Here is a 12,512-nt window from a genome sequence, read left to right on the forward strand (position 1 = left end):
CAAGGTAGTTGGGGTACACAAACCCTAACACATCTAAGCTCCTTCTCCTCCGCCACTACCACTCTCTCCTGAAGATCTCAGCAGGACAGCCCTCCTCTTTGACCCATACACAAGACAGCTGTCTCTCTGCCTCATACTTCTATCCAGTCTCATTGAACAGCCTATCTCCTCCGCTCCCCCAAGGATAGATCCTCAACCCTTCAGGACAGCCTCAACCACCCCTGATCCTCCATCCCCAGCGCCTCTTCCCTCAGCAAAGACTCCTTTAACATATGGACATCCTCTCCTCAGCCTCAGGGCAGCACTTTCCCCCTTAGTACAGTCCCTTCTCCCACAGGAGAGGCCACCCAACTCAGGACAGCCCCACCCTTCTTAGCAGGGCCCTCCCTAACAGAAGAGCCATTTCTCCCTCAGGGCAGTCCCATTCCCCGCAGGAGGCCTCTCCTCCCGCCCCCACCCCACTCCACTCTAAGGACAGCCCCTCCCTCCTCAGTGGGACCTCTCCTTTGGACAGATCTCCCTCTCTGCTCAGTGGGACTTTTCCTTCTGTCTTGAGGACAGTCCGTCCCTCCCTCCGCCCCAGGAGAGCCCCGCCCCTCGCGACAGCTCCATCCGACCGTTAACGGTCGCAATGGCTGCTTTGCGGGCTCTGATGCGGCTGCAGCTCGTGAGCGGGGCCTCGCGGCGGGGGAGCACTTTCATCAGCTCTCTCCGCTCGGGGCGGCCCGCCGTGCTGGCGGCTGTCGGAGGCGCGGCGGTGGCTTCGTGTTGTTGTTGTTATTACTATTATCGTCATTCTTCATCTTCGCCGGAGTCGGGGAGCGCGACCAGGCGGGAGCGGCGGTACAGACTGGGCCTCCCCAGCGGGGATGTGTTTGCTCCGCTCTCTGTACCAACTGTAGAAGCTACTGGAAGGGCCAAGGTGGGTTTTTTTGTTTGCGGGTTTCTCTGCTGGGGAGGGAGACTGGAGATGAGCCGTGGGAGCTGGGCAAAACCGCCGCCTTAGTTTAACACTGGTCCGCGGAAATCACCGCAGCAAGATCGACCAGAAAATTAACAAATTTATTAAATTGCACTGATATTTGCTGCATTCTTGTGTCGGTGAATATCCTGCAGGTTGAGATGTTGCCCCACCCGCCTTCCTTGCTGTCAGTCCTGTCTGTGTTGTTCTTGGCTGATGTTGCTGAGCAACATTCTGGATTAGTGGTGGCTTTATTCCTGATGAAGGGACTTTGCCCGAAACGTCGATTTCGAAGCTCCTCGGATGGTGCCTGAACTGCTGTGCTCTTCCAGCACCACTAATCCAGAATCTGGTTTCCAGCATCTGTAGTCATTGTTTTTACCTCGTTGCTGAGCAACATCCCAGCTGCTGCCAATGGCTCTGATCTTCAACAATATCCTGGAGAGACTGTAATAACAAATGTATTCAAGAGTATTTAAGACTGTTATGTCTGACTAGTCTGATTTGTTCCTCCCCACTCCCCGTTTATCTGACCAGTCACTGATTCTCCAAGGACTAAGGGGAAAAGGCAGGAAAGTGGAGTTGAGGATTATCGGATCAGTGGTGGTTACAGAGAATAACGGATCAGATTCAATGCAGCAGAAGGCCTACCTCAGTTCCCACGACTTATGGTTAAATATTGTTTAAAAAAATACAGTTGAATAGAACAAACACATTGTTCGCGAAACTCAGCAGGTCTGACAGCATCTGTAGGAAGAAGGCAGAGTTATCGCTTCGAGTCCGGCGACTCTTCAGCATCCGCAGTTATTTGCTTTTATACAGTTGATTAAAATATGGGAATGTTTAATGGGGTCTTAAGACAAGAAAAACCTGTTTCTAATTAGCAAAAGTCGTACAGTAATAGGTGACAAATGGGGGCAGATGAAAAAAAACTTATAGACGGAAACGGGGAAAGACAAAAAGGGCATAAATCCAGGGCCAAGAGGTTGTGGCTAGAAAATGCAGGGAAGATGGTGTTTGGGGGTGGGGCAGGTGGGAACTGCCAGAGGCTAATTGGTAAATTAACAATTAAACAGTTAAATACCACTAATGAAGGTAAAGGAAGGCACTGGAAAATAAAATAGAAATTAACAAACTTACATATTTATTGCCTTTAACAGCCTTTTGAAATTTTGAAGTGCAGTCTAATTATTTACTTTTGGAATTGTAATGTAGACACATACAGTACACAAGGTAAAAACAATGACTGCAGATGCTGAAAACCAAATACTGGATTAGGGCGGCATGGTGGCACAGTGGTTAGCGCTGCTGCCTCACAGCGCCAGAGACCTGGGTTCAATTCCTACCTCAGGCGACTGACTGTGTGGAGTTTGCACGTTCTCCCCGTGTCTGCGTGGGTTTCCTCCGGGTGCTCCGGTTTCCTCCCACAGCCAAAGATGTGCAGGTCAGGTGAATTGGCTATGCTAAATTGCCCGTAGTGTAGCTAAGGGGTAGATGTAGGGGTATGGGTGGGTTGCGCTTCGGCGGGGCGGTGTGGACTTGTTGGGCCGAAGGGCCTGTTTCCACACTGTAAGTAATCTAATCTAATCTAATCTAATCTAGTGGTGCTGGAAGAGCACAGCAGTTCAGGCAGCATCCAACGAGCAGCGAAATCGACGTTTCGGGCAAAAGCCCTTCATCAGGAATAAAGGCAGTGAGCCTGAAGCATGGAGAGATAAGCTAGAGGAGGGTGGGGTGGGGAGAGAGTAGCATAGAGTACAGTGGGTGAGTGGGGGAGGAGATGAAGGTGATAGGTCAAGGAGGAGAGGGTGGAGTGGGTAGGTGGAAAAGTAGATAGGCAGGTCGGACAAGTCAAGGAGACAGTAACTGAGCTGGCAGTTTGAAACTAGGATGAGGTGGGGGAAGGGGAAATGAGGAAGCTGTTGAAGTCCACATTGATGCCCTGGGGTTGAAGTGTTCCGAGGCAGAAGATGAGGCGTTCTTCCTCCAGGCGTCTGGTGGTGAGGGAGCGGCGGTGAAGGAGGCCCAGGACCTCCATGTCCTTGGCAGAGTGGGAGGGGGAGTTGAAATGTTGGGCCACGGGGCAGTTTGGTTGATTGGTGCGGGTGCCTTGGAGATGTTCCCTAAAGCGCTCTGTTAGGAGGCGCCCAGTCTCCCCAATGTAGAGGAGATGACATCGGGAGCAACGGATACAATAAATGATATTGGTGGATGTGCAGGTGAAACTTTGATGGATGTGGAAGGCTCCTTTAGGGCCTTGGATAGAGATGAGGGAGGAGGTGTGGGCACAGGTTTTACAGTTCCTGCGGTGGCAGGGGAAAGTGCCAGAATGGGAGGGTGGGTCGTAGGTGGGTGTGGACCTGACCAGGTAGTCACGGAGGGAACGGTCTTTGCGGAAGGCGGAAAGGGGTGGGGAGGGAAATATATCCCTGGTGGTGGGGTCTTTTTGGAGGTGGCGGAAATGTCAGTGGATGATTTGGTTGGTGCGAAGGTTTGTAGGGTGGAAGGTGAGCACCAGGGGCGTTCTGTCCTTGTTATGGTTGGAGGGGTGGGGTCTGAGGGTGGAGGTGCGGGATGTGGACGAGATGCGTTGGAGGGCATCTTTAACCACGTGGGAAGGGAAATTGCGGTCTCTAAAGAAGGAGGCCATCAGGTGTGTCCTATGGTGGAACTGGTCCTCCTGGGAGCAGATACGGTGGAGGCGGAGAAATTGGGAATACGGGATGGCATTTTTGCAAGAGATAGGGTGGGAAGAGGTGTAATCCAGGTAGCTATGGGAGTCGGTGGGTTTGTAAAAAATGTCAGTGTCAAGTCGGTCGTCACTAATGGAGATGGAGAGGTCCAGGAAGGGGAGTGAGGTGTCAGAGATAGTCAAGGTAAATTTAAGGTCAGGGTGGAATGTGTTGGTGAAGTTGATGAATTGCTCAACCTCCTCGCGGGAGCACGAGGTGGCGCCAATGCAGTCATCAATGTAGCGGAGGAAGAGGTGGGGAGTGGTGCCGGTGTAATTACGGAAGATCAGCTGTTCTACACAGCCAACAAAAAGACAGGCATAGCTGGGACCCATACGTGTGCAGTACACAGGTTATTTTTCTTCAATGCAGAGTTTTGCCAATAGTGGAGGTTCAATTCCTGTACTGGCTGAGGTAACCATGAAGAACTCACCCTGTCAACATCTCTCCTTGCCTCAAGTGTGTCACCCTCAAATTAAACCATCACGACGCTGGTCTCTTTCTAGAGAGAGAGAGAGCAGCTCTACGGGAGAAAGTGAGGACTACAGATGCTGGAGGTCAGAGCTGAAAATGTGGTGCTGAAAAAGTGCAGCAGGTCAGGCAGCATCCAAGGAGCAGGAGAATCGACGTTTCGGGCATGAGTCCTTCTTCAGGAATGATTCCTGAAGGAGGGCTCATGTCCAAAACGTTGATTCTCCTGCTCCATGGATGCTGCCTGACCTGCTGCACTTTTCCAGCAACACATTTTCAGCAGAGAGCAGCTCTATGTCCTGTAAGATTATGGTGACTTTATATAGGTCCTAAAAACAACAATACAATAAATAATCAGGTAACTTGTGTTGTTTGAAGTTATAAATGTTGGTTATACACAAATAAAATTACTTTGCTTTCTCAGTAGTGCAGGGGGACCTTTTGCTCACCAAAGAAAACAGACAACTCAGTTAGTCAAAAGATGACACCTCATTCAGCAAAGTGAGTGTTCATTATTTGGACTGCACTTCTGAAGGAATAATGGAGGTATTTCAAGATAGGATTGGATAAGCACTTGAATGGAAATATTGGTAGGTACAGGGGAAAGATAGAGAAATGGAACTAAATTACTGTTGGGCTCAATGGACTGAATGGTCTGCTTCTATGATTTAAAAATTGTATGATTTAATCTAGCAAACGAAGGAGAAGTCCAAATAGTGTTGCTGAAAAGCATGATAGAACAATACCAAACAAATTTAGTACATTACTCAAAAGCAAAATATTGTTGATGCAGGAAAACTGAAATAGGATCAGAAAATGCTGTAAATATTCAGCATCTTTTAACATTTCATGTTGATGATCCTTTGTCAAAACTCTTTTGGGCTTTCTGTGAAATGTTCAGTTCCCTGGTTGTACTGCACGTTTTCAACTGGGAATTCCAATCCCAGCTGTGTAAAACATGGGTGAGCACAGACATTCCGGGTTGAATCTGGTGAACGTAAAAGAAAATGGGTGAAGAAAGAATGTGTCCTATTTTTATTTACGATTTACAACGTAAGTTCTTCCAAGATCTCATGACTTTCAATGAATGACTTTGTTTGGTGAGTGAGTGGTTGAGTGACTGGGTCAGGTTGTCAGGATTGGGGGAGTTGTGGTCAAATGGGCATTTGGTCAGCTTGGGACAGTCAGGAATTTGGGATCTGGGTTGTGTAATCTGGAAAAAGAGTCTGATGGGGTATTTGATTAAGGTGAGTAATTGTATTGGGGTAATTGGGACATGTTCAATGTGTGGATAGAGAAGATTTGTGAGATTGTGAGGGGACAACTGTGGTACTCTGTTCATTTGCACTGGTTATCTCAGGAGATTAAACTGTGTAACATTTCCCAGATCTCCCTGTTGGAAATTATTGTGTGAGGGTTGCACAAATCAATCATTAGACATTTAAACATCCAAAGCAAGTATGGTATGTGTGTATATCAGAAATTCTATAGGATCCTGATGCACACCACAGGACATTGGTGTGTGTATGCCCACTGGTCTCTTAAGGTAGTGAGACACGTAGACAAAGAGGTTAAGGAGACATATGGGATAACTGCCTTTGGGACATTATTCAGGATGCTGGCTGGGATGGAGAGTTTATGAATTAAATTCAATTCAATTCCATTTATTGTCACGTGTACCGAGGCACAGTGAAAAACTTTGTCTTGTGAGCAATACAGGCAGATCACAGTGTTAAGTAGCATAGGTAAGTAAATAATAGGTAAACAGTGGCGAAAACAAAAGCACAGGTACAGGCGAATGGTAAGAGTATTCTAGCAGCAGGAGGGTAGAAACTGTTCCGAAACCGACTGGTGCGTGTTCAGGCTCCTGACCCTTCTTGGCGCTGGTAGAGGTTGTAGAATAGCATTGCTAGGGTGGGATGGATCTTTGAGAATGCTGGTGGCCTTTCCTTGACAGCAGGCCTGGTAGATGGATTCTGTAGATAGGAGGTTGTCCTTTGTGATTGTCCAGGCCGAGTTCACCACTCACTGTAACTGTCTCTGATCTTGAATGGTACAGTTGCTATTACCCGATAGTGATAAATCCAGACAGAATGCTTTTGATGGCGCACCTATAAAAGTTGGCAAGGGTATTCACCATCATGCCAAATTTCCTCAGCTGCCTGAGGAAGAAGTGATGTCGTTGGGCCTTTGTAGCCAGTGCATCTACGTGAAGAGTCCAAAAAGCCTGTTATGAATGGCCACTCCCAGGAGCTTGACATTCTCCACTCCTTCCACCTCTGAGCTGTTAATGCATAGGGTGGGCATGAGTAACATCCTGCCAAAAATCAATAATGAGTTCCTTGGTTTCGCCGGCATTGAGAGCGAGATTGTTCTCAGTGCACTATTTTTCCAGATCTTCCACCTCCCCTCTGTAGTCTGTTTTGTCACCACCTGAGATTTGACTGACTATGGTGGTGTCATCAGCAAACTTGTAAATAGCATTAATCTGGTATTTGGCGATGCAGTCATGGGTATACAGTGAGTACAGTAGGGGGCTGAGTACGCACCCCTGGGGAGCTCCAATGCTGAGTGTTAATGATGATGAAATATTGTCCCCAATCTTCACTGATTGTGGCCTGTGGGTCAGGAAAGTGAGGATCCATTTGCAGAGAGTGGGGCTTAGTCCGAGATCACTAAGTTTAGTAATCAGTTTCAAGGGGATAATAGTGTTGAAGGCTGAACTATAGTCAATGAGTAGGATTCTTACGTAGCTGTTCTTGGTGTCAAGATGTTCTAGGGAGGAGTGAAGGGCAAGTGATATGGCATCAGATGTGGATCTGTAGGTCCGATAGGCAAATTGGAGTGGGTCAAGAGTAATGGGGAGGCTTGTGAAGAGCGATTGGATAGACTGAGTTTGTTTCCTTTTGAGCAGGAGGCTGAGAAGGGACATGATTATAGGGTAGATAGAAAATAACTTTTCCCCTTGAAGGAGGGATCAGTGACTCAGGGGAATAGATGTAAGGTAAGAGACAGAAGGTTTAGAGCAGATATGAAGAAAAACTTTTTCACCCAGAGGCTGGTGGAAATCTGGTACTCACTGCCCATAAGGGTGATTAGGGCAGAAACACTCATAACATTTAAGTATTAACTTCTGCATTTGCTGTGCTAAGATATATAAGGCTTTGGGCCAAGTGTTGGACAACAGGATCAAAATATTTATGTGCTTACCTTTTGACTGGCTTGTATCCAGTGGACCGAAGTGCCTTTCTGTGCTGTTGACCTCTATGACACTGATACAGACTTAAATCAAGATTTTGCTACTCCAGACATGGGCAGATTCTGGTCACTGTTTTATACAAAAGTGAGAGGCATAACAATTTCACAATATCTTTTATTGCTACAGAGTAGAGACATTTTATAGTTTTATAAACATCTACAATAGATATTGTTTTGACAAGTTACACTTGTATTTCTAAGGATCAATGTCAGACATGAGTGATGCATCAGAAATAAGTAGGAAGTAATTTAGAGCAGTGAAAATAAAATAAAAATCCATAAGCGTTTAATATCCAAAGTATTTGAAGCATGAGTAAGGAAGTAATTATGGATCATTTTGAATCTGATCTTTATTAACATGTGCCATACACAGCACATTGTCTATCGCACCAGTCAGTTAATCCAAACCACAGGACTCTGCATTTAATAATGTTGCTCTGTGATTGATATAACAGAAAATTTGCAAGTTTCCAGATGCATCAAAATATAAAGTTTAGGAACAGGCAATACTGATTACTGCAGCGAAGATATCTTTCCCTCTATCTCTTCATCATATCTGTTGTATCATCTTTATTCCAGAAACCAACCTGGCTTTGTTTTAGAACTAATTGTATTGTCATTTTATTAGCCTTTGTAAAAAGAAATTGTGATTTATCTTATCTATAACATACACATTTTAATCTGTTCCCAAATTTTGAACTTCTTGTTCAGTGAATGAATTGCCTGGATTAAATTTATCCACCCCCTTTATAATTTAAATGTGAATTATATTACTTTCTAAAGAAAATCAACTTCTTTGGTTCTAAGCTATTACCCATATTAGCTGAATTAATCTGGGTTGCTAACTTCTGTATTTGGTTAAAGGCAGTCACACTATATCATGAGCAGAATGGTACATACATTACTCAGGATGGGAGTTACAAATTTCAAGATCAAGATGCAGTCAAGATCACCTGTGGATTCTGTATTCCTTGCAACCAAACGTTTCTCTTTCAATCTGATATCTAGTCGTGTGACTCAAACGCTATAATGCTCACATCTGTTCGTTGTGTGAACTGGATTCTGTAATCATGTAATCTGTACTCTGACACATTTTTCTAAACTTCGGACTGATTAATGTGAGGTTAAATCTAAGTTATCAGAAGTTTGATTTCATAAGCATAAATGCCCTAAACTTGGAAAACAATGTCACTGATGAGGTTAGTCTTTCCTTGATTAATTTAGACAGTCCTGGATCAATGATGCTTCATTTTCTTAACCTGAAGAACTGTAAAGCACCATTTCAGAAATTTGACTTATCCATATTTAAGCTACGTTTCCTTCAAAGCTGGGTGTAGAGCATTCAAATTTAATTTAGTAGTTTTTCAGTGTTGGCCAAATAGTCAGAGGTCCCAACATAGGCTGCAACCAGTAAAAATAGGTGACAACACCTCTTCTACCAAAATCCTCAATATCGGTACCCCACAAGGCTGCATAACTCAGCCCCCCCATTATAGTCCTTATACACTCACAACTGTAAGGCCAAATTCCACACCAACTCCATTTGCAAGTTTGGTGATGACACCACTGTCATAGGTTGGATCTCAAACAACGATGAAACAGAATACAAGAAAGTGATTGAGTGCTTAGTGGCATAGTGTAAAGACAACAGTCTTTCCATTAACATCAGCAAAATGAAGGGGCTAGTCATTGACTTCAGGAAGCAGAGAGTGGAGGACACACCCCTGTCAGCATCAATGGTACTGAGAAGGAGATGGCTGAAAGTATCAAGTTTCTGCGAGTGGTAATCATCAACAATCTGTCCTGGTCCACCCACATCAACATGATAGTCAAGGAAGCACATCAACATCTCTACTTCCTCAGGACGCTAAGGAAATTCAGCATTTCCACAAGGCCAGAACAAGAGGGCATAGGTTTAGGGTGAGAGGGGAAAGATATAAAAGAAACCTAAAGGGCAACCTTTTTACACAGAAGATGGTACAGGTATAGAATGAGCTGCCAGAGGAAGTGGTGGAGGCTGGTACAAATGCAGCATTTTAAAGGCATTTGGATGGGTATAAGAATAGGAAGGGTTTGGAGGGATATGGGCCGGATGCTGGCAGGTGGGACTAGATTGGGTTGGGATATCTGGTCAGCATGGATGGTTTAGACCGAAGGGTCTGTTTCCATGCTGTACATCTCGATGACTATGATTCTTACTAATTTTTATTGATGCACCACATAAAGTATCCTGTGTGGATGCATCACAGTGCGGTTTGGCAACTGCTGTTCCCAAGACCAGAAGAAACTAGAAGACCAGTCATGATCATAGATCAGTCATGATCATAGACCAGTCCACCTCACAAGCCAGCCTTCCATCCAATGATTTTATCTATACTTCAGGAAAACAACAAGCATAGTTAAAGACCTCTCTCGCTCAAGTTATACTCTCTTCCACCTTCTGTCAAGCACAAGATAATAAATATTTAAATACACATGCAAATAGATTCGAGAGCAGCTTAACTTTGAATGGACTTCTGAAATGTTAATTCTGATCTCTGTCTGCACCTTCTGTAACACTCGCTGTAAAACTATATTCTGTACTCTGTTCTACTTCCTTGATGCATATGTATGGTAATTTTCACCTGTATAATGCACAATACACTTTTCACTGTATCTCAGTACATGTGATGACAATAAATCAATCAATCACTGCATTTGACCAGTGCCTTAAACTGCAATGTCTTCCTGGATCTTGTAGTCCCAACATCAGCGAACAGTGAAAATTTTGCCACAATTGAGGATGATGATAGAACATCAAATTCTGCAAAGCCAACTTGTGCTGGAACTTGAAAGTTGTTGTTTCCCACAGAATGTCTCCCAGAAACTGATATTGCTGGTTCTCTGTGTGTAAACTTTGCCTGATTCTTCTGTAAATGCACTTCTAGTTACCCTGATTCATTTAGAGCTGCTCTTAACTATTGTGGCTTCCTTTAAATCGGGAGAAATATCAAAGTACTAATACTGTTTGTAACGCCAACTCCCTGGAACCCCCCCGCCAACCACCACTCCTCAGTCTTGCCAATATCGAAGAAGAACCACATTTTTTTTTATTCATAAGACCATAAGACATAGGAGTGGAAGTAAGGCCATTCGGCCCATCGAGTCCACTCCGCCATTCGATCATGGCTGCTGGGCACTTCAACTCCACTTACCCGCATTCTCCCCGTAGCCCTTAATTCCCCGAGTCAACAAGAATCTATCAATCTCTGCCTTGAAGACATTTAGCGTCCCGGCCTCCACTGCACTCTGCGGCAATGAATTCCACAGGCCCACCACTCTCTGGCTGAAGAAATGTCTCCGCATTTCTGTTCTGAATTTACCCCCTCTAATTCTAAGGCTGTGTCCACGGGTCCTAGTCTCCTCACCTAACGGAAACAATTTCCTAGCATCCACCCTTTCCAAGCCATGTATTATCTTGTACGTCTCTATTAAGTCTCCCCTTAATCTTCTAAACACCAATGAATACAATCCCAAGATCCTCAGTCATTCCTCGTATGTTAGGCCTACCATTCCAGGGATCATCCGTGTGAATCTCCGCTGGACATGTTCCAGTGCCACTATGTCCTTCCAGAGGTGTGGGGACCAAAACTGGACACAGTACTCCAAATGGGGCCTAACCAGAGCTTTATAAAGTCTCAGTAGCACAATGGTGTTTTTATATTCCAACCCTCTTGAGATAAGTGACAACATTGCATTCGCTTTCTTAATCACAGACTCAACCTGCATGTTGACCTTTAGAGAATCCTCGACTAGCACTCCCAGATCCCTTTGTACTTTGGCTTTACGAATTTTCTCACCATTTAGAAAGTAGTCTGTGCTTTTATTCTTTTTGCCAAAGTGCAAGACCTCGCATTTGTTCACGTTGAATTCCATCAGCCATTTCCTGGACCACTCTCCCAAACTGTCTAGATCCTTCTGCAGCCTCCTCACTTCCTCAGTACTACCTGCCTATCCACCTATCTTCGTATCATCGGCAAACTTCGCTAGAATGCCCCCAGTCCCTTCATCCAGATCATTAATACATAATGTGAACAGCTGTGGCCCCAACACTGAACCCTGCGGGACACCGCTCATCACCGGCTGCCATTCTGAAAAAGAACCTTTTATCCTAACTCTCTGCCTTCTGTCAGACAGCCAATCCTCAATCCATCCCAGTAGCTCACCTCGAACACCATGGGCCCTCACCTTGCTCAGCAGCCTGCCGTGTGGCACCTTATCAAAGGCCTTTTGGAAGTCTAGATAGACCACATCCACTGGGTTTCCCTGGTCTAACCTACTTGTCACCTCTTCAAAGAATACCAACACGTTTGTCATGCATGACCTCCCCTTACTAAATCCATGTTGACTTGTTCTAATCAGACTCTGCTCTTCTAAGAATTTAGAAACCTCATCCTTAATGATGGATTCTAGAATTTTACCAACAACCGAGGTTAGGCTAATTGGCCTATAATTTTCCATCTTTTGTCTTGATCCTTTCTTGAACAATGGGGTTACAACCGCGATCTTCCATTCATCCGGGACTTTCCATGACTCCAGTGACTCTTGAAAGATCTCAACCAATGCCTCCGCTATTTCGTCAGCCACCTCTCTCAGAACTCTAGGATGTATCCCATCGGGGCCAGGAGATTTATCAATTTTAAGACTTTTTAGCTTTTCTAGCACTATCTCTTTTGTAATGACAACCATACTCAACTCAGCCTCCTGACTCCCTTTAATTGTTAGGATATTGCTCCTGTCTTCCACTGTGAAAACTGACGCAAAGTACTTGTTAAGTTCTCCTGCTATTTCCTTATCTCCCATCACTAGGCTTCCAGCATCAGTTTGAAGTGGCCCAATGTCACTTTTGCCTGTCGTTTGTTTCTTATGTATTGAAAGAAACTTTTACTATCGTTTCTAATATTACTGGCTAGCCTACCTTCATATTTGATCCTCTCCTTTCTTATTACTCTCTTTGTTATCCTCTGTTTGTTTTTGTAGCCTTCCCAATCTTCTGATTTCCCACTGCTCTTGGCCACTTTATAGGATCTCTCTTTTTCTTTAATACATTT

General features: G+C 44.8%; 1 protein-coding gene across 6 annotated transcripts in view; it reads left to right on the top strand.

The window, feature by feature from the left end:
* Positions 1-462: 462 nt before the first annotated feature.
* The window catches only part of micu3a (mitochondrial calcium uptake family, member 3a), a 201,411-nt gene continuing 189,361 nt past the window's right edge, over positions 463-12,512 (top strand). For 3 of the 6 annotated variants that reach the window (XM_072570041.1, XM_072570025.1, XM_072570033.1), the window contains exon 1: positions 464-922. In XM_072570041.1, the coding sequence (XP_072426142.1) occupies positions 632-922 (291 nt within the window). In that variant the 5' untranslated portion in view covers positions 464-631. Of the gene's footprint in view, positions 923-12,512 lie in introns of all 6 variants that reach the window. The other 3 variants (XM_072570017.1, XM_072570057.1, XM_072570051.1) reach the window with 3 other exon arrangements.

Source organism: Chiloscyllium punctatum, chromosome 1, assembly GCF_047496795.1.
Source record: "Chiloscyllium punctatum isolate Juve2018m chromosome 1, sChiPun1.3, whole genome shotgun sequence".
NCBI classification, from domain to species: domain Eukaryota; kingdom Metazoa; phylum Chordata; class Chondrichthyes; order Orectolobiformes; family Hemiscylliidae; genus Chiloscyllium; species Chiloscyllium punctatum.